Consider the following 23005-nt stretch of genomic DNA (forward strand, 5'->3'; position numbering starts at 1 on the left):
TCCTGTCTACACTCTTTCTGTGTAGACAGGTCTGACATCCACAGTCTAGGTCTTGTATTATTTTTATGCCCTGTAGAACAGAGGATGACAGAGGGTGACGGACAGGGAGGACTTTACTCAAGCTGTTTGGAAAAAGATGGATTTAGGAATAATGTTGCTAGGAGACTCAGTCATCGGCAATTTATCCCAGAATTATGCAGAAGCCCACGTGCATTCAGACTCTCTCGCTGTGTGTGTGTGTGTTCTCTCCCCACTGCGTCTGTGTGTCCTTGCTCCCTCGCACTATAAATCCGCCAGCATCTCCTTCGCTCCGTGCTCGAGTAAAGTCAAGGCTGCTTCCACTGTAGTATCATTTGCAGTCAGCTCAGCTCCGCTCGCAGGATGAACAACAGATGATGCTCGGGGTTTTTTCTTCCCTTTTGTAATCCAAAGCGTCTTGGCATGCATACTTTTGTTAAGGTTGCAGGGCAAATCTTAACTCCCACACAAGCTGGTGTCTCTCTTTCAGTTAAGTGAGTCAATGGGAGGTTAAAGGCACAGGGGGAAAATACTTTCGGAGGAACAAAGACAGCTGAAAACAAACTGGACTGGAGGAAGAAGGAGAAGCTGCGAGTCTGTGGATTCTTTACCTTTGGGTATTTGATGAGTGGGCTCGTAGATGATGTTTTTCTGTCTCAGCTTCAAAGCTGTAGGGTTGATTTGATGGTTGCAGGGATGTATTTTACATCCAGCTTGATCCCAAAATAAGAAAAGCTTTCTCTTCTCTCTTTGCCTTCTATCCTGCACCGTCCTCTCCACATGAAGAACTCTTTTTCTCGGTTGAAATGTCCCTGCTCTGTGCTGCTATGAAATGAACATCTCTGCAGTTTGAGGGATCTCTTTTTTTTTCTATTTTATCTGTCCCTCTTTTCACTCTGTCTCTTTCATCCTTCTGCTTCTTCAACTAACTTGAAAACTTCCCCTGTTTTTATTCTCTCCTGAAAAATTTTCCCTCAGACTCTTACTTCTTCTATTCTTGTTAAGCTCTCCTCTACTTTCACTTTTGCCTTTTTTCTCCTCAGTCTCTCCCCATTTTTAGCTCTCTGTGCTTGGCTCCTACCTTCATCCGAACACCTTATATTCCTCTATCTAAGTTTTAGCCTCCAGTCTTTTCTCTTTTTTTCCTTCACAATCATCCTCCCCGTCCTGTCACCATGTTCTCCTCTGAGGAGCTCTGGAACTCTACTGAGCAGGTTTGGATCAACGGCTCAGAAGCAAACTTTTCTGCGGGAAAACACAGGGATGATGAAGAAGAGGAGGGGGATCAGCACCCTTTCCTCACAGATGCCTGGCTTGTCCCTCTCTTCTTTGCGCTCATCATGCTGGTGGGACTGGTGGGGAACTCGCTGGTTATCTATGTGATTTCCAAACACAGGCAGATGAGGACGGCGACTAACTTCTACATTGGTGAGTAAGAGAATTTCTATTGGTGATTTGTGAAACAACTTTACTGCAGATGAGATCAGAAATAGACAAATCAGTAGAGTGGCATATAATTCATGCATTACTTTGCTTGCTTCACGTCATTTCATATATGTTTCTTCCATCTACAAAAAAAACATTTCATTGCATTCCAACAGTGTGCTCAAAAGAACGGCTGAGGTTCACGTGGTGGACCAGTGTGAATTATTATTACCCCCCCTCCCAGTGTTCATGTCTGTCCATACTGATCACGTCTCACTCTTGCCTTAACAGCAGGAGGCTCACAGCATATCCTTTCACATCCTTACAGAGTCATTCTGAAATGGCGGAGGAACAAATAGTGTTTGTAAAATTAATTTGTGAAAGTCAGCATCTTTTTATTCCAGCTTTGGTTGGTTTTGCATGTTTGCTTCTAGGCAGAAGATACTCAGGTGTTTATTGGTATAACACGATCAACAATGCAGTATATCAACCCCCCACACTAAAGACATCATAATCATCAAAGTTCACTTGTGTCACTTTAAGAAGATTGTTTTTTTTCTCCAGTGATTGACGCCTTTGTATCCTGTACTTTAGCAGAACGAAAAACAGAATATGTTGTGCGAATTAAAAGGTTTACGAATTGTTGATTTTTGCCAAAACTATGATATATCTCAAGCATAGCATATTACAGTACCTGGTTTGGTTTAAGTAAAAGATTATTGTTTGGTAAACAAAGTAAACAATAACTCTTGATCGTACATAAAATGCAAAAAGCTGCCTGGGTGAACAAGAAAGAGCAAATAGGAATCATTTCCTTACTTCTTTTAACTTCTTTTACAGCTATTTGGGAATTTCTCTGTTGTGAGATCAGATAGCTAGAGAGAAGGTGAGCAGGGGCTGTAACAGAGACTGCGTCCTCTGTTGAGACACCAATAGATATGTTAGACAGCTCAGCAAATTTTGGGTTACCGTCTAATCTTTTTTGGGACTTAAAGTTTGCCTCAATTTTGGTGTCCCCTGTGGACAGGGCATTTTGCCTCAACTGTTGGCTGTTCTTACCCAGTGCATGAGGAAATACTATTTTCTAACACAAATTAAATTTGTAACACAAAATATAAAAAATATATTCCTTTAAAAGGAAAAAGGGAAAAATCTAAATATGTTACCATTTGATAATTTTCTGTCATGAATAATGCTTGTGAAAAGCTGTTGTCCACCACATCTGATGCCTTTCCTTCCAGCAGCTGACTCAGACATAATAAGTTACATCATGGATGTAGTCAATCTATACACTGATGATCTGATTTGCTTTCATGCGTTATTAAAAAGAATTAATATTAATTTCAGAATGTTCACAGGTGTCGGAAAGCTTCTCTCAGGGGCTTTGATGACAGAGACAGGAAGTGCAGGGGGATTATTGGCTATAAAGAGATTGACAGTCACAAATCCCTTGATAAACACAATATGGATACAATGAGATAAATATGTTTACTTTAATTCAAACAATGTCATGGTTTGTTGTTATTGATGCATTTTTTCCATTTCAATCAAGCTCTATGCCTTTTGCTGTAACTTCATTTTTTATTGAAAGTTTTGACTACGTTTTGATTTACAAGGTTAAAAATACACTTTGAAGGATATAGGTTTCAACATGCAAACACGGTAGACGTCTGCATTCATCTCAGGGGTATCGAGTGGAACAAGAAAAGTCAAAGGAGTGCATCAATCATGCACCTGCCTCCTGCCTCCTCTGGTTTCTCCGTGCACTGACTCCATGCTCGAGCGATTGATCCCTGCAGCTGAAGTTGATTACATCACGTCCCACAGATCTTTCTGGTCACCTGCCTTTTGAAAGGACACTCAGAGGGTGATTGATGAACGAGGGTCAAGTTTAGATAAGACTGAAGAAAGAAAAAGCACAAAATAGAGAATGCTTGTCTCATGGATAGATATGTAAATGAGCCTGTGAAGGGACTATTTCAGTCCGTGTTTGTAATCTCTGTGTGACAAGAACTCAATCTTTGATAATATCCCAGGGACACATCGCTGGAGCAGTTTAATATTCAGCAACATTAGATCAGCACCTGCTCCATCTGCCCACCATTTCAACATAATGCTCTCGCCACTGTAATATGATTAGATCAGCTGGTAAAACAAATAGGGAGATGTGCGAGGTGTGTTTGTCACCATGACAGACTAAACACAAATAAGAAAAGCACAATCAGATGGGGAAGGTTATCTCTGCAGCCTCTGCTTGGAGTGCTATGAGGGCATTGGGCACACAAGGTGAATTTAAACTAAGCTTCTGCTGTTTTAAAGGAATCTACATGTGTAGGTGCGCGCTGTGAGGCTGTGAGGCTGTGAGGTCAGTATATTGACCATTAAAGCCTTGACCTTCTATTGATGCCTGCAGCACATCTTAAAATTCAACCTTGCTGGATCTGAAGTAGCCTCATAGGGCTTGACATCACAAATACTTGACTACCTCATTTAACCATGAGTGTTTTAGGGTCACCATAAACAACCAGACTCAGTCTGGAAAAAAACAACTCTGGGGTCAGAAAGTTTGACAGAAACTTGGCTGAATGGCATCTTGCACATTGTGCGAATAGCAATGGAAAACAGTCCACAGACACAGATTTCTATCATCATTACGATGTCAGGATGTTGTACCATATCTGAAACATATGGAGGCTGATTTATCTAATTATAGCAAAAAAGATTTTGCATTTGAATCAATCTTTAGTTTTCTTTCTTTTTGTGATAATTAAAGTTTCACAAGTAAACATACAAAAACAACATTTCCTTTCCAGTTTTACCCAAGGGTAACACACAGGGTTCAAATGTTTTGAACTTTTTTATTTTTCTAAACCATTTCCCCAAAGATATTCAAATCTTTGAGAGAGTAGGCAGGAGACCAAATAAATTTGCAAGCTCAGCTTGTTTTTGTAAAAGCAAACAATATCCCCTTCCCCAGTTCATGTGCAGACTACAGATTGTGTAAAAAAACAAATCAATGTAGTTTCCACAACTTCAACCCATGGTTCCCTAAGAGGCATCTTAAAGACAGACAATGACCTTTAAGCCCCGTTTTCTCCAAGCGGTTCAGTTCAATTCGTCTTGGCACGGCACAGATTTTACGGCGTTTCCAGGAACCCACTTTTTAGCATCCTTCCATAGGGATGCCAGACTAAACCAATCCAATCTTGGAAGGTGGAGCTACAACACTGCAGACCATTGATTGGTCAAAGAATCGTAGCTTACCATGTGACAGCGGCTGCATTTCTCCTGGCAGCGCAGTCTTCTCTGAAACAAAGCTTGATTGCATTTTGTATCAAAGAGCTACATGCTAATCACAAAGAGGACGAAATGCCGGATGTCTTCTATCATTGCTCTTTGTCACGTTTTTCTTTTTCTTTGGATTTATTAGCGGGGTACACTGCGTCATGCTGCTGTGGTGTCACACTTTTATGTTACTGATGTGGCTGTTGGCATCAAGCTTACACACTGCCTACCACAAGGGGGCACGGTTAGGACCAAGCTTTACCGAGCCAACCCATACCAAACTGTACTAATCTAAATTGGACTGCTCGGTGGAAAATGGGCTTTATTGCAGCTTTAGTTGACCTTGACCCAGACAGTGAGTTGAATCTAAAACAGGTGTTTTGCATGATTGCTTTAACACACTAACCTGTCAGTCAAGAAGTAACACCTGTAGTTTAGAAAATATGTTTAACTCATAGCTTTTATTTAGTTGAGGTAAAATTCACTCCCTGTAAAAGATGTTTGGGTTAAAAATGAGGCTATTCAGATCAAAATCATTTCATGTATTATCCAACAGAATGCTTATTTTTGCTGCAGAAGGTCGTTTTAACCTGACTGTTAATAGAGTATCCTTGGCTTTCTGAGGCCAGACTGAATCGAATCGACTGAATCGAGGCATGGAGTGAGGTCACAGGGATAGTGTTTAATCAAAAGCAGGTACAGTAGCCAAAAAAATGTAGTAGTGAGGGCAGAGGTACAAAATTCTGAGAGGTAAAAATCAGGAACAATGGTAAGCAGGAAAAGTTGAAACAAGAGCTATACAAAATCTGGATGTACAAAAAAAGGTGGTTAGCGATATCTGACAGGGGAGTGAAGGAACACCAGGGCTTAAGAACGCACCTCAAACTGAGCGCCCCCTGCTATAGGGGGAAAAAAGAACATTAGCAGGGTGCTGCATACTGAGAGTTTTTGGGGGATATTAGTGTATTCCTGGCATACTGAAGATTTCCCTCTTGACACATACTGCATACTGAATTTTGGCCGAACCAGTATGTGCTGCCAGTCTGAGGTTTTGAAAACAGACAATATTTGTATTCAGAGTAGAAGTCTAATCCTTTCCTTGCTTGCTTGTTTTCCAGCTGTGTTCTCTGAGGCCATCATCGGTTTATCAGCTGTAGCTCTTGTATTCTTAACACCCAGAAGAATGTCGCACCCTCATTTTCAACCTATCGCCTTTCTGCCCTCTCTGTACATGAGATTCTCCTTCTGCCTCTTGTTCCTTCCTGTTGTATGTTCATGTGTCCCCCTCCACCACCTCATCTTCACCTGATCTTCATAAATCATTCATCCGCTTCCCCTCAAATCATCAGCCAACACCACAACCAGCACAACCAGCAGTGCCCGGGCTCCGTGGGGGATTCTGGCTGCTGTTAGGATCAGACTTCTAAGAAGACAAAATCCCTCCACACTGAGTCCTTATGCCAAAGATCTTCAGCCAAGTTACATCATTTCATCTTTCCAGACTGAAATGCTGTCAAGGCATTTTTGCTGGGCAGTGGTAATGCTGGATTCATAACAAATGTGTAGGACAAAGGAAGCTGGTATTGTAATGCTGTGACACAATGTTGCGTTATTTATTCATGAATTTATTTTGATTGGCTGTACCAGAAAGGAAAACTTATCAAAAATAACTGAAAAATAATGTTGAGAGGTTTTCAAGTGATTTACATCGTAGGCCACCTTATATGTAGACTTGCATGAGTAAAACCCTCCAATTAAAAAGAAAATTTTAGTCCTACTTTAATGTTACTCCCTTTCAGCAGACTATCTGCTACAATTTGGTGTTAGTTGCAGGTTTGTACGATAATTTGTTACCTGACAGTGTTGAAAATTATGATGACCCAGTACATATTTCATATTCCAGATCATAGTATCCACAATATTGCCAGAATCTGGATTGTACTTTAACATCTGTCAGAAATTATGGTGACCTTGTCTTGTCTTGTATTGTTTTGAAAACGGCCCTATCTCTCAATGATAAAAAAAAATCCTTTGAGAACATCCTGGATCCAGACGGTGATCTGGATCACCTCCAAAATGTAATCACTTCTTCCTCATCCCATTTTGAAGATTTCCTGAAAATTTCATCAAGATCTGTTGGTTATTTTTTGAGTTATGTTGTTCACAGACAAAAAGACAAACTCCAGACAAAAACACTACCTCCTTGGTGGAGGTAAAAATCCATATAAGTGGATAACAAATAGCATGTAGAGAGTTAGCAATGTTGGATTAGTGCTGTAAAGAAAATGTCAGACTTCAAGTGATGAAAAAGGTTTGTTTCAGGTAACTACATCAACTGTTTCCCATCCTGGGCTGTACAGTTTCCACTAAAAACATGGCAGGACTGAATAAAAACTGCCATTTTCACCCAAACCCTAACCAGAGTATTGTCACATCATAAAAGGATTGATTTTTGCAGCAGTGGGAGTTTGAGCTCTAAGGGATGATGTGGAGGCAGCAGCTGCTCTCTCTTTCTCACACATCGTTCCTATTCTTCTGCTTCCTCTTCACATGAAAACTTTTTATCTCTCCGTGCATGTCTCTGCTTTGGCTGTATTGAAGCGAACTCCTCTGCGGCATTAGGGCTCTTGGTCCAATCATTTCTGGCATGCTATTCATTTTGTCTGCTCCAAAGTGAGAGAAAAAAATGAACAGAAAATATTTCTGAAGAAAGTTCTGTCGAGCATGGATGAACATCATATTTTGTCCTGGAAAAGCGGTCTTTATTCACTTTTTGCTGATTAGCTCTGCTAATTATGTATTCTGATATGATATTCTTTTGATAGATGTATGTCTGGCACCTGAAATCGTGCATATTTTTTCTTTCCCTGCAGCAAACCTTGCAGCTACCGACATCATCTTCTTGGTGTGCTGCGTCCCCTTCACTGCCACCCTCTATCCTCTCCCTGGATGGATCTTCGGCAACTTCATGTGCAAGTTTGTTGCCTTTCTACAGCAGGTAAACACAAGGCTCCTGCTAGTTTAAACCTTACTGTTACAGAAACACATTGTATCACTCAGGTATCTGCCTGAATTTGGAAAGGAGTTTTATTTTTCTCCAAAAGGTCCTCTGACAAATACTAAAATAGGTCAGATGTCGTCTTTAATTAAACATCCTCCGTTACATATAATAAATCACAGTTCAGACTCTGCTATACTTTCTTCACTCAGCTGTGTTCAAAACCAGTCTTTCTCAAAAATTATACTGAAGCAGAATCTCGACAAAGCTTCAATATGAATCTGTTATCTTAAACTGAGACCTCAATCTGACCCTCTCCTGAGGGAAACGTCAGGATCATAAGTTGCTAAATGCACCACACTTAGCTTGTCGCTCTGCTGTAGAATGTGGGATGCTCAGCAGGTCGCACAGGAAGTCTATTAACTATCTCTTAGCACTCTTGTGTCTTATGAAATGAAAGACGTCACTGTAATTACAGGAAGCCATGTACTCTTAATTGTAGCATGCTCTCATTAAACCCTTATATCTTGGTATGGTCAGGCTGTCACTGTAAGCGCTACAGAAGTGTTGGCGCTGCAGTCTTCTTCAGTTAATAAGCATCCTGTCAAAGGAAGAAAGCCTTTTATTTAAGATTCCTGGAGAAGAGAGCTTGACTAAAATGAGGGGCAAAGAGAATTAGAATTCAGTTTTATTCAAAGTTTGGGCTAAGACGTTCATTAGAAAGAAAAGAGGAGGAGACAACCTGTCAGACTAAATAGAAGGATGATGTGATCTTTTGTACTGAGTGTGACTTGATGTGTGAGAATTTGAGCATTAGACAGAGAAATGTCAGTCAGAGAGATAGGCCAAGAAGAGAGGTGGGTAGGGACAGAGGCTAAAGGCACTTCAATTAAAAAGATGGAGACGCATTCATCTACACCTGACTCCTAGAGATGAAGACAGTGATTCACCTTGCATCAGTGTCAGACTTTGAAAGCTTTCACATCTTGCTCAGGTCTCTTTGACTATAGGAGGACACTCTCTGTTGTGGGACAAAACAAGCAAGTCAAGAAGACCTAAAAGAAGCGGTTTGGGTTTCAGAGACAGCTGTGGCTCATGGAGGCAACTGACTCTGAATTGTAACAGCTCAAACACACCGGATGTGTCTACAGTGTGTCACCATTCTGTTACTGCCAATAGATCAAATAAGTTTCACTCAAATCAGTCTATCAACTTACACTGGATCCGTTCTGTTGCAGTGCGTCTGCATGGCTGGTCCGCAGTGCTGCAGGTAATACGCAGCCATCCTATTTTTGACGGATGTGGAGCTGTGACGCATAAACTCAGCGTAGGGAAGATCGAGCAGGACAGAAAGTCGTCACCAGAAACTACCTAAAAACACCCAGTGACTTTCAAAATAAAACAGACCTTGTCAAAATCAGTTTGTAATTAGATGACTTTGACAACGAATGGTCATAATAAGTGCAGCCAGACCAGGAGCCAACAGGTTTGAGGTTTTAGAGCCCTACATGAATGAAGAAAGATCAATGGAGTGGGAAGTGGGGGATCTTCTCGGTCTCGTGACTCCAGCTGTTTGTCAGTCATGCAGCTTGTCAGAGTTAACACACAGCCAGTGTGAGTTGACAAACTTAATCAAGACACAGCGCAATGGAGTCACACTGCAGACGTATCTGGTGTATTTCAGGCATAAGATTTGGGTTTGGATCCCACTTCTCTCTGTTTCGCACGCTGAAATGTTCTGGGCTAAGACACTTAACCCCAGACTGCTCCAGGGGTTGTGCTGTCAGATTGTGAATGGGGTTAGTCAAAGCTGAAGCACTTATAATGGTGAGAGGAGCAGAGGCAGCTCAGTACAGACACCTTCCACTCTTTATAATAGATATGTGAGCCACAAGGAGAGCAATTAAGGCAGCAGCTGAAACAAATAGCTGCTTGACTCCTCATACTCCAGAAATAAGCGAGGTAATAAACGGGGAAATAGCAATAAGGCTACGTCACGTTCCAACTGCATCCAGTTCAACGAGAATAGCTACAACACGGTGCTCAACACATTCTACAGGTTCAACGAGTGGGTTAACCTCCCGAAACCCTGAATGCTCATATAAGGACATTACATTTCTGCTTCTCAGACCCATAATACTTCATTTTTCAGAACTTTGACCTATTAGCCACATTTAGGTACACTGCCCACGTTGCCTTTTGATGATATCACAACATTAAACCAATTTCAGTGAAAACTAGAAAGCAAGGATATCTACAAAAGACTTCTACAGCAGCCCCCAAAGTAAAATAGAGAAAGGTAAAAATTAAATCCAACTTTTTTTGAATGGAACCAGTGTATTTATGTATAATGAAGGATGAAATACACCAGATGGGTCTCTACTCCATCTCCTCACAGTCACAGCACCAGATCAGATAGGTTTTCATTCAAGTCAATTCGTCAAATTACACTGGACCCACTCTGTTGCAGCAACTGCCTAAAAACACCCAGTGACTTTCAAAATAAAACAAACTTTCAAAATAAAACAAACTTTCAAAATAAGTTTGTATTTAGCTTGAAAAACCTCAGTCAACGTGCAGTGGAGCAGATGCAAACTGCAGACATATCTGGTGTGTTTGAGGCATAACACTTATAACCAATAAGGAATTAATACTTTAATAAAACCAATACCTCATAACCTCCTATACAAAGACTAAGTGCAGGTATTGTAAACTGCTAGGTCTTAATTATCCCAAATTTAAAGAGAAATTGGGTTGGGTCTTCTAAGAAATGAGCAGTGAGTCAAACCATGCCAGTTCAGCTTCCCATCACTGAACTCTTCATAACCAGAGTTGAGATTGGCACAGAACTGCTTGGCAGAGCACTTAAAGGGATAGTTCAGTTTTTTTGAAGTGGGGTGGTATGAGCTCTATGTGACCACTAAGGACATTAGATACAGTAGAAAGTTGTCTCCTCTCCCTCAGTAAGACACAAACATTAATCGATGGCTTGTTTACATTCCCTACAGCTGGAAGGAGGAGGGGGGGCGGAGCGCACTAGCGCTGCGCGTAAGGACACATGAGTTAGTTAGGTCCAGATAAATGTTTATTTTTCCAAAGACTTAATGCACTTAAAAAATATTTTATGTAGCGTACTCTTAGACTGTGTTATTACTTTTTGATTTTAGTTCTTGTAGGCAGAGAAAATAGCCTTTGAATTTGGTACCGTCTCTCCCTGTTAGCATCTATTTCCTTGTCACCATCGATTAAAGTTTGTGTCTTACTAAGGGAGAGAAGACACCTTTCTACTGTATCTAATGTCCTTAGTGGTCACATAGAGCTCATACAACCCCACTTCAAAAAAACTGAACTGTCCCTTTAAAGGCCATCTCGTGCATCATTTGAATTGTAACAAAGCAAACACATGGCAGGTGTGAAAGCACTCTAATTTGTTTCCATGAAGAGACTTCTGTTTTAGAACGTGTAGGGAAGGTTCAATAAGTTCTAATCACCACACCAAGAAATCAGTGCCCTTTAACCCTCAGTCCTGCATGTTTAAAAAAAAATCGCCCATTAATCTCAAAAGTGTCTAAAAATCCCCACAGTTCAATAAAAACAACCGGGAGGTGGTGAAGAGCTAGGATTGTACTGTTTACGTTTGTCATCAATCTCTGTAATGGCCAATTAAAATGTGCACCACATATTATATATAGAGTTGCACATAGCATTAATTATTGTGGCAAGGCATGAATAAAACATGTTAGGGCCTTGGTTATGCTGATAAAGACCCAGTGTGCGCTGTAAAGAAATATGAGGAAAAATGTATTTCATGGAAGAAAAAAAATGTTTCATGTTTGTCTGTATGCTACTGCAAAACAAGGCTAGAAGTTCTAACAATAAACACACTAAAAACACAGAGAAATTGACCATTTAACCAGAAAGTCTCCACTACAAAGTTAGAAAGAAGAAACAAAAACAGCAAGTTGCAGAGAATACAACTTAAAACTGGAACTCTGGACTTTAATTATCATGCTGATGCCAGTAAAACTGTAACGCAGCTGGGACAAGCCCTAATCTTGTATCCTGGTCTTAATGCTAAGCTAAAGCTAATTGAGTATCAGTGTTTTTCTTCTTGCCGAGAGAACATAGGCATGTCAGGTATCAATAGCTTCAGGAAATTCCTAGCAAGACAAAGAAAAATATAAATTCCCCCAAATTTCAAACAGTACAACTCACTCAATTAATAAATAAATGAATCAATTAACTTAAAAAAGACACATCTGCTTCCATCCCCAGTGATCAAAGTGATGGAGAACTTGCTATTCATCCATCAGTCATGCTAAACGTGAAGTGATGTGAAGAAATTTAAAATTATATTAAAAAAAAACAATATATGTTTTTACTCTCATCATCCTTGTTGACCTTTTACTCCATTCACCAGAATCCAAGAAACAGACTTCTCGCAGTTTCTCAGATAAAACAGAAATGCACCAACACACCCACATAGCGTTTTCTTCCTTTATAATCATAAAGCTCCTGTATATGTTGTAGTTTTAGAAAAGAGAAAGAAAGTTACACAGCAATTGAAACCATGATTATTCTTTTTTATACTTCATCTTCTGAAGTTTGCGAGGGGAAAAAGTCACTTCCGGCTCTTTACGTTGAAGAGATGTCAGACAACACATAGTCTTTGAAGCAGTTGCAAATGTTTTCTAAAGGTTTTGTTTATTAAAAAAAAACACAGCCATTAGTAAAAGCAACAAGTCACGACTCCGATGCCGCAGAAGCACGTTCTTTATTATTCAATAAGTATTTAGAGATCATGTATCATGTTTTCATAATCCTGTTTTCACTGATGGCACGTCTTGACTTGTTTTATTTACCCTGTCTTTATTGAGTGATGATCGATGTACCGTGTTTTTATTGATCGCTTATTTCTTGTTTTCACCTTATTAGTACTGAGCACTTAGTCAATTTGTTATGTCTTGTTTCGAGCTGTTTGTTGTTGCTGAAGTGGAGGCTGACTCACTCACTGACACTCTGCCTACAGGTACAAAATAACCTTGAACCTTGAGACACAGGCATAGACTAAAAACTCTGGATTATTAAGACTATAAGCAACATCCACAAGACCAACTGCAACCATAACATCTTGTTCATCATGTGTGAAACTATTTTATACATCAACTCAATAATGTTCCAGTACAGCTAAATCCTGTTCATCTTTGCAATAAGTTAAATTAAACATTAACACGCTGAATTATTTACACTATCTCTCCCTCTGGTGCCCATGCCTTAGAAAATTACATCCATTTGTTTCGAAAAGGCTGGTTACATAAAACTAAACGTTTGCAAAACATTATTTAATCTTATCTCATCTACATAAAAGAACAGAAGTTGATATGATCTAAAGATATTCTCTTTGTGATACCACGCGTTCCTTTTTCAGAAGACATAATGCGGTGGAGATAACAAGATACTGGGTTCCCAATGTGTCAGCCATCTTTAAAACTGAAGGATTATGGTACCCACATCCTTTGTGGTCTCAACACTGAACTCATCATGACCCCCTCTCTGCCTCTCTCATCATAGCCTTTGAAACACTGTTGTGGTGCTTCAAACCTCCAAAGAGTAATGGGCACTGGATTCATGGTCACATATGAGAGGTGGGGAGAGAAAAAGGAGAGCCAGATACGGAGACAAAAGAGGGACAGAATTAGATCCTATTTGTAGGAGAGCAAAGAGAGAGCTTCTGAACTCTCATTTCTCACCCTGGTGTGCATATTTCAATGGCAAACGGATTAATTTTACTAGTTAATGACAGTGTCTGACCCATAGAGGGTACTTGGTTGGAAATTAAAAAGGTATTTCTTTGAGAAGGATGTAGGGAAGGCTTATTACCAAGAGTTAAAAAACAGTGTAAAAGAGTGATAACCAATTCTTCAATCAATTTCAACCCCAGAGCAGAAACATTTCATATGTTTAACTTTTATTGCTTTATGAAGCATGCTCATTGTTAATTTGGTAGCAGCTACTGTTTAAAAAAAGTTGAGACTGAGGGCTCGGTCACACTGGTCATCCAAACTGAGCCGTGCTCAAGCATTGCCCCCCTCGATAGTGTCCCCTTGCTGGAGAGTACGGCCAGCGGTCAAACTACCCCTATATGAACCAGACTTTAGCGGGTATCTCACACGTGCATGGCCCGCCTACGTCATCGTGAAGCACCTGTTTATATGAAGCACGATCTTATCAGAGTCAGCACAATGAGACATGGACCACTCTGCTACAACTTTAGAGACTTTTAGACGTATGGTAAGTTGTTTTGGCCCAACACACCCCTCTAACACCCCACTTTGTTTAAAATGATTGTCGAGAGATGTGCTCGCGGTGATCATACGTCATGGATCACAAGCGCCGTCCGCGTGCTCGTGCATGAGGTAGACTGTGCCCACCTCTCTGAAGGTGCCAAAGCAGAGAAATGAATCGTGCTCGAACATGGCACGGTTGCAGTCACACTGGTCATTCGAAACGTGATTTAGGGCTGAAGCGTGCTTAAGCATGGCACAGTTTGCCAGTATGACTGCGTCCTGAGACAGCAAAAAACCTGAAAACAAAAAAATGCTAAAAAAAAATCTCTCAACTAAATTAGGCTAATTTTCAACTGGCAAAGAACTTTGAAGGAGCTGTGAGGAGTTTCCAAGTGATCTTGAAAAAGTCTCCCTTCTAGATATCTGCCTGATTGTAATCCACACTTTAAAATGAGATTATCTGCGCCACTGTGGGTTATTTCAAAATGCTGCTTCTTAGCTTCCAAACCGGGTCAAGATTGATTTACCAAGGCTTTAGAACAGCACCATAGGGGCGCTGGCAGGGATTTTGGGCCCCATGAAAAGAAGTATTGCTGGGCCCCCTTGTAATCTTATTGGGGGCCTTTCTGAGCCCCTGTCAATGATGGGCCCCTAGAACCCCCTCCTTTGGCACCCATGACCACATCAGCTTAGTTAGCCGAAGTTTAGTAGTAAGAAGAGAGATCTGTGTTTTTCTTGGTTAAAAGTGAAAAAAAGTGATTTCTCAGCTGGCACCCTCAAAACGCTCACAAAGTTGAGTGTGAAACGCTGCACACATCTTACACTCAGTGGTCACCATATTGGCTATGTTGAGGAAGGGGTGGGAATGGTCCAAACAATGGTTAATGGAAGCAATCAATAAAAAGCAGAACAACACCTGTGAACACTTGTGAAATGGGATTGTAGTTTCATATGAGTGTGAGGCTGCAGTGTTTGATTTTGAACAACACTACCCTGTAAGATTTTGAGCACTGCTCTAGTTAAGTGCAGAGTGTGCACAGTGCACTTCATGAAGGAGTCCTGACGAAAGTACACAATTTGGGGCACGGCATCAGTCTCTCAGAAATAAAGATGGATAGATAAAGACCTCTAAAAATTAAAAATTGCTGGAGCAAATGGTTCAATAATCACAGAATAATGTTTAAAAAAATGCAAAACATTTAAGCAAAGAATCCTGAGAAATGACTCTGAAGTGGAAATCACTGCATAAATCTTTCAGTGATAATCTAGATTGGATTTATATGCTGTCTTTGATACTTTGCAAAGTATCAAATTCTGCCTCCCAGCCTTTTTGTAAGTGTGGTTGAATATTTTATCATGCTCTTTAAAAATCAATAAACAGATGTGCGAAAAAGATACTCATAAATAAACACCACAACCTACACTTTTGAAAAATAGACCTGTTAGGTGATGGGATGGATTTGCGTGATTCTTGTGGACTCTGTTTGGCTGATAGTCCTTTAAAGTGTCATCGTTTCTATGAAACATGGCTTCCTCATTTCCCACAGTCAATATCCCTCTGATGAATCAGAATTCATCTCAATTAAGAGCTTTTGAACCTGAGTCTGGTAAAAAAAAAAAAAAAAAATGAATCATTTGTTCACATTTTAATTAGAAATGCTTATCTTTTATGCAGCCTCCCATCTGCTTCCTGCTTCTTGCGTCTTCCTTCCCTCACTCTTATTTTGTGCTTTTCTTCTTTTGAAAAGCATGAGTGCTTCTTAGCCAATCTGTAATAGGTTGGAGGAAATATAAAAGTGGCTTCCTCGGGGAAAAAAAACAGCTTGATCTTCTCTTCTGCTTTCTAATGAGGGTTGGTTAAAAACAGGTAGATCCACAGGACACCATAAGGAGGGTGGTGCTTATTTTGTAAAGTTTAAAACGCACAAAACTCTTACAGATGATGCCCTATGACTGTAAGGCACCACGCTCCTTTCGTAACATGTGTATCAACTCTATTTGGAGCAAAGTATCACTTACTGATTTAACGTTTGTGTCACTGTAAACATATCCTGACATTTTACAACCATTGCACAACTTTATCATTTACCAAACCTGCTCTTTTTTTTAATCATTGATGTTTCAAAGAAGTTGAATCAGTTACTGAAAGCATTAGAAACTGAATAACTTTTACTGGATCCCTAGAAAATGTGATCCATGTTTTGTTTTGCTTTATTTGCATATCTTGCACTATATTTCTCAGGTCACAGTCCAAGCCACCTGTATCACTCTGACAGCTATGAGTGGAGACCGCTGTTACGTCACAGTCTACCCTCTGAAATCTCTCCGCCACCGCACCCCGAGGGTAGCCATGATCGTCAGCGTCTGCATTTGGATTGGTATGAACTGCTTGTGTAAAACCATTTTTTAATCAAAGTCCATTTAATCTTTCATCTTTGTCTCTAAATGAAAAATAAAACCCTGTATATGTATAAGTGGTGTGGAAAATGCTAACTACATGAACTAATACGCTCCCTCCATCCAGGCTCCTTCATCCTTTCAACACCCATTTTGATGTACCAGCGTATAGAGGAGGGTTACTGGTATGGGCCGAGGCAGTACTGCATGGAGAGGTTTCCTTCAAAGGCACATGAGAGAGCTTTCATCCTCTACCAGTTTATTGCCGCCTACCTCCTTCCTGTCCTGACAATCTCCTTTTGTTACACTCTGATGGTGAAGAGGGTTGGCCAGCCGACTGTGGAGCCTGTAGACAACAATTATCAGGTTTGTGCAAGGCTTGTTCTTGTTCTGCTTCATTATGTTCGGTTCAAATGACTTCACCTCGTGTAAAGTTTTATCTGTGAGCTCTTAAACCTAACCGCTGTCTAATTAAAACTTTAAAAAGAACTTCACTTCTTCTTTCTGCACCTGTCCATTGACAAAGCTTGCCACTTGCTCTTTGATGTTGGCAGTCTTTGATAGGTCTTTCAAGCACCTGTCTTTAAAGCAACAGTCACCCATTGTACATTTTAAAAAAGGAGCTTTTGAGAGCCAATCTTTAAAGAACAATGCAGTTTTCTGGAACTTTTTTCATATGTAACAGTTTAAACTAAAAGAAAGCTTTTGTTAAATGTAGGGTCTGCAGGAATTTTCGTAACTTGTACACACCACATTCAAACAAGGCTCCTCCTCTTTGGCTCGCCTAGCAACCGTCTGCAGCACCACATTTATACATGGGAGAGACCCAAGAGGTGTACACCTGACATGGCATGTTAGCACAAGCTAATCACTCAATTATTTGAAGCATACCTGCTCAGTAGAAAACCAACTCGCGTTGTTCTTCATCCTGTGCTGCTCTTCAAGTGCCTGAAAGCAAGTGAAAGTCGAGCTCAGCTTTAAATTTGTTTAGGAAAATGCTTTATCTGTTTGGCATTTCATTTCAGTTTGGTTGTGTTTTTTTGTCTTCATGCTACATCCACTTGCTACTCATAGCTTCTTTCACTCCCTGATCAACATGCTGAGTCACTTGGGCTCTCAGTGCGCTGTGATTGGCTGATATAACCATCTTTACTCCCCATCCAAAAACATCACAAAACAACCAAAACATCAACATAAAGGCAGAGGAGAGGGTTCAAGGCAGACACAGACACTGAGACGCATGTCTACAGTGCTAGAAGTGATGATTGAGCCTTTAACTACGGCTTTAACTAGCCTTTTAAGCTAGTTCCTAACAGTCACGATGACTTGCTTGTTGAAAATTCCCAACACCCCTTACCCATTATGTTAAACTCCAGCAGTAAACTCTGTTCTAAAAATATGAAGCCAATGTCGAACTGTTAAAACAAAGAAGAAACGAAAAAGTTCTCTGAGAGTCCACCTGAGACCATCTGCAGAAACAAGGATTTATTAGTATTTAAAGCAATGGCACAAACATGACCCCCACGAACGATCGGGATATTGCATTGTATCTGCTGAATTTGAAGCAAATAAGCTCAACATGTCAATGAAAAAAAAATCATAATTAGTCAGTGCTCTATTTACATAAACACCCCCCAGATTGTTAAAATATGAATTAATAATCCCAGTTTTCCCAGGTTTTATGTAACGTGTATCCACCTGATAATGTTTAGATGTTTTTTTACCCTACAGGCACAGGTAAAGCCAGAGCTGCTAATGAGTAAACAAAATGCTCTCAACTGGAAGGTAAAGGTCTTTAGTGAGCTGCCGTATGAAACAAAGCACAGAAGGAAGCGAGGAGGCAGTGGGTTGCTCCTGCTTAAATTTATATTTTACAAAACAGCCCGTATGAAAAAGTCCAGTGGTCAACCTTGTGCAAAATATTTTTTGTTTTGAAATCGTCTTGTACAAATTCCTCTCTTATCTCCTTATTTTCAGGTCAATCTTCTGTCAGAAAGAACCATTAGTATAAGGAGCAAAGTGTCCAAGATGGTGGTTGTAATTGTCCTCCTGTTCGCCATCTGCTGGGGTCCCATCCAAATCTTTGTCCTCTTCCAGTCCTTCTATCCAAACTACCGGCCAAACTATGCCACGTACAAGATCAAGACTTGGGCCAACTGCATGTCCTACGCCAACTCTTCAGTCAACCCCATAGTTTATGGCTTTATGGGGGCCACCTTCCAGAAGTCCTTCAGGAAAACGTTTCCCTTTCTGTTCAAGCACAAAGTCAGAGATAGCAGCATGGCCTCAAGGACTGCCAACGCCGAGATCAAGTTTGTTGCTGCGGAGGAAGGCAACAACAACAACAATGCTCTGAACTGAAAATGAAGAGAAAAACTGGGAAAGGGAATCTCGTCACCAAGGAAATTGAAATAAGAATATCCAAGCGATGGGCTCATGGTGTGGGCTTTCAAATGAACTGGCAGATCTCTGATGAGAAAACAGATTCTGTGTTTGAAAGATGCCTTTTTTAATTTATGTTAATGAACATAACTGATTAAAAAACCAATGTGTAGAAACACAGGCTCATAATGCAGATGGACTCCAACAGAGCTTGGCTCAATATTTTATCTTTTTCAATGCCATAGTCGGACAGTTTTGGCACATAACCTCTTCCACTGAGCTGCCAAACACCCTGGCCTAATGACAGAGGACAGCTGAACACATCTGATGATTGAAAAGGAAAACTGAACCTGAAAGCAGCTGGTGAGTCTTCAGTCCTGTGAGATCATGGTTAACATGGTCTGCAGATAATGACTAAAGCTGGGCATATATTTTTGAATGGACGATACACCAGAATGGACCATTAAATTAATTTGGACTTGTCAAATCACAGGATTGAAAATGAAGTTGTTTATTTTCCAATGAAATTTGATGTAAGTTTTGTTTTGGAGAATTACACGCCATGTTCAGCTTTTGAAAGACAAAGTTTGGTTAATACCTTTATGACATATTTTAATTAATTTTAGAAAAAGTCTTATCCAATGCCATGTTTTTCTTGTCTGAATGCTAAATCTGAAGCTGGAGCTAGTCAGGGTTAGTCTAACTTGACAAAGGCTAAATGCAGGGGGATAAAGTCCTCAACGGTATGTGGAAGAACCTAAGTCTAAGCTCTTAACCCTCTATGGGGCAAGGAACCAGGGACGGAGCCAGAATTTCAGTTTTGGGTGGGCCAGAAAAATTTTGGCTAGGCCATAAATTACAAAAGTTTGTAGATCATTAATTTAATGAATAAAAATGACTAACAATATATTGATGTTACTACGTGCGGTTTCAAAAGCAGGTTTGGTCGCTTTTTCATATTCAGTTGCTTTTTTATAACCTTTATGTGCATCAGACAAGTCTACCTGCAATCGCTCTCCATGGTACTGACCAAAGAGTGGCGCTCTAATGCACCAGTAGGCTGCATTGCTACAATGTTATGTTTAGCTGTAAGAGCAAGGGCATTAACCACAGGAAAATGAAATGAATATCTGATCCTGCCCACATAAAACTAAATCTTTTGTAACTCAGTTATATTCTTAACATGCTAAAAAAACATGGCTCATTTTACAAAGACAGAGCATCTAACTAACAATTACAATCACTAATCACTAACAAAGTGAACATTAAATAACAAAATTTGACTATTTGAAAGCAATTTAACAGCAATAAGTAAGAATTGGAAGAAAAGTTTAGGGTGGGCCTGTTGAAAAGTGGGTGGGCCTGGGACCTTTGGGCCCACCCATAACGCCGCCCCTGCAAGGAACTATACTTGTTCATTGGTTTATACGCTAAAAAAAGGGGGAAAATAGAAAAAGTGAGAAGATAAAAATTTCACAAATATATAATGATCTTTTTATGTCTCCAAAATTAATGTTTTTTCAAATTTCAATAAATTGAAATTAGTTTCATAAAATGATCCATACTCCTCAATGCAATGCAGAAATCTGGCTGCACCTCTGGTTCACTCCTTGATAAAACTTTAGCTGTAGATTATTTTAATCCTGTAATTATTTCTTTCTCATAAAGCTATGACTGTAATCCAAGAAGTAAACTGTGGCTGCAAGGAGTTAAGCTGCCGCGGAAATTCTTAAAACTGTAGTTCTTTGAGTTTCCTCTTTAGGCTCGCTGCAGAAACAACAGAAACCACAAACACACCAAGCCAAAAACACATTTACAATTTTGTACAAAACAACGGTTTGAGTCATAGAATCTCATTTCTATCTGAACACGTCAGTGAATCTCTTATAACTTGTGATTTTCAAAGGTATTAAACTTACACGTTTTGCCTTTATAAGGGCATGGGTGACTTGAATGACAGTTGAGCACCCAGTAGCTTTCTGCAAAGAGGAGAAAGGCCCGCCCCTTTGCCTCATCCCAACCACAACTCAGCCAGGTTAGATTTAGCATTTTTGAAACGGCGCCTCTCACTGATGGATACCAGAAACAGATAGTGTCACAGACACTTTGTCCACACATCACATGCTTTAAGTTGTAATCTCTATAATGTACCAGTGTATTTTCATAAATGTTTGACTTCAATGTGGTAAGTTTACAAGTTAGTCATTATAACTGTACAGCTTTTTGGTCTTACAGTTCTGTTCTTCTAATATTATGACTTCATCCTCATTAGTTTACAAAGTTGTTCTCAAAGCTTTGCTTCCCTAGTCTCTAATTCTTAGAATTTTCAGCCCTAATTGGCTCCAATCCTCTAGCATCCAAGAGAAGCTAATCACCTCCTTGCTCCAGCTTTGTTGTGACTAACTCATAAATGGATTTAAGTGGCTGTCCTAAAAAGGTCCCAACTTGTAAATAGTGTTAATTTACTACTCAAAGTTTTCATAAATATGTGAATTAAAGAGTTTTTCTTTCTCTTGTTTAATAATAAGAAATTTGTCACCCTTAAAATATGGATGTTTCATGTCAGCAGAATTGTTCGTGTAATTTGTTTCTGAGTGAATGGATGTGTTAATAACTTGTCTGTTCACTTTTAATCCTCTTATGTTTTCAACCATGGCACCAATTAGCAAACACCTGGTGCATGCGACAAATGGAGATAAAAGCGACCACCTGAACAAAGAACAGTATGTTTTTTTCCAGTAGATTTAGCCAAATGTGGACAAAGACAGCCCATGGTAACACAGAGTTATATTTGTTATTATCTGTTTAGAAAGCTTCCACAGAAACAAAGTCATTATCCAGCAGGATGAGTTTCTCTTTCTCCCAGGTGTGATGATATGAGCAAGCTGAAACTGAGGACACCACAGGTGAAGCATGAACTCTTCACCTTCTCTTTGTGTTCAAGCCATTAACTTTCACACCTTCACGAAAACACCTTTCTGGCTACATGCACACTCCCTAAAGTTGTAAAAACATGAACGCACATTAACACAAGCAGATGCACTTTCACAAGATACTCCCAGGTGTTACTTTCCAGCTGTCACATCATCGAGAAACACTTTTGAATGATCCTGTCAGGGGGATGAAAAAGCAGAAAGCAGAGGGAACCTACAGTTTGGTACAGGTCAAGTTGGCAAAGCTTGATCCTGTTTTACCTTTCTACAGGTTCTCTGTTTGGATAGCAGAGCTTTCAGGTGATGAACATACAGCTTGTCATGTAAAGCGAACACACAGAGCCCTCGCCGGCTCTCTGCCCTCTACATGCTGTCTCTTTCTGTCCATCCCACACACTGACATTCAAAATCAGAACCTCAATTAAGGAGCACAGAAATTCTGCTAATGCAATCCCCATTTGACTTGTAGATCCAGGAGACCTTGTGCTCATCAGGGCTCCATTGAGACAACATCAAAGTGACTCAAAAGGAAAACCTCTCGAAAAGAAAACCTGAGTGCTTTTGGCTGCCTCAATCAGCTATTATTATGGACCCTAAGTGTTCGAGGTTTGACATTAATTTAAATAACATTTGAGAGAAAGAGGTGGACAGCCCTTTAACTTCAGTCCCTGCTGTGAAATTAAAAATGTTTATGTTTTCATCAGCAAAACCAGCTTCACTGACTCCTGATACACTTTATGTAACAATAACCTTTCAGCTACATGAATAATGTTTCCACTTTTTAAAGCCATTAATTGTCATCTGAGTATGTTGTTAAACCATCTCCACATATTAAACTAAATGCCTTTAAAAGCTTGTTGCTTTTTATCGTGGGTTACGTGTGCTGCCGTTTTTCTAGAGTGTGTAATGTATACATCCATTTAGACCCAAGGTCCTATGTATGTTCTCTGCATTTCAGTCGCTCTGGTATTTTCCATTTTTTTCTCTGTCCTTCCTTTGGGTCCACTAAATGTCTATTCTGGTTGTCAATTAGTATAGCTAATTGAATATTAAAATCTCTATATTTCTGGGTGTGCCTTTTCTGTGTCTCTGTGGAGAAAGATGAGGGTAACCGGCAGTTACCACATGAAAATGTCTTAGGGTTAAATCAGCTTGAAGTCTGCAGTAAGTTCTCTTGATCTCAAACATGATCTTCACTAGACTTGCTGAAATGATGAGATCATCACACAGGAGTTCTGGAGACTAAAGCCCCATTTCCACCAAGCAGTCCGGTTTGGATA

General features: G+C 40.0%; 1 protein-coding gene across 1 annotated transcript; it reads left to right on the top strand.

Moving 5' to 3' along the window:
- Nucleotides 1-220: 220 nt before the first annotated feature.
- On the top strand, nucleotides 221-22741 carry kiss1ra (KISS1 receptor a). Its single transcript, XM_074688308.1, has 5 exons — nucleotides 221-1446; nucleotides 7602-7726; nucleotides 16256-16391; nucleotides 16538-16776; nucleotides 18388-22741. Exons 1-5 carry the CDS (start codon nucleotides 1194-1196, stop codon nucleotides 18769-18771), a joined length of 1137 nt encoding a protein of 378 aa, XP_074544409.1. The 5' UTR covers nucleotides 221-1193; the 3' UTR covers nucleotides 18772-22741.
- Nucleotides 22742-23005: the final 264 nt, after the last annotated feature.

Source organism: Halichoeres trimaculatus, unplaced genomic scaffold (genome assembly GCF_033239565.1).
Source record: "Halichoeres trimaculatus isolate MK-OKI-2021-1 unplaced genomic scaffold, fHalTri1.1 fHalTri1_scaffold_15, whole genome shotgun sequence".
Classification (NCBI taxonomy): Eukaryota; Metazoa; Chordata; class Actinopteri; order Labriformes; family Labridae; genus Halichoeres; species Halichoeres trimaculatus.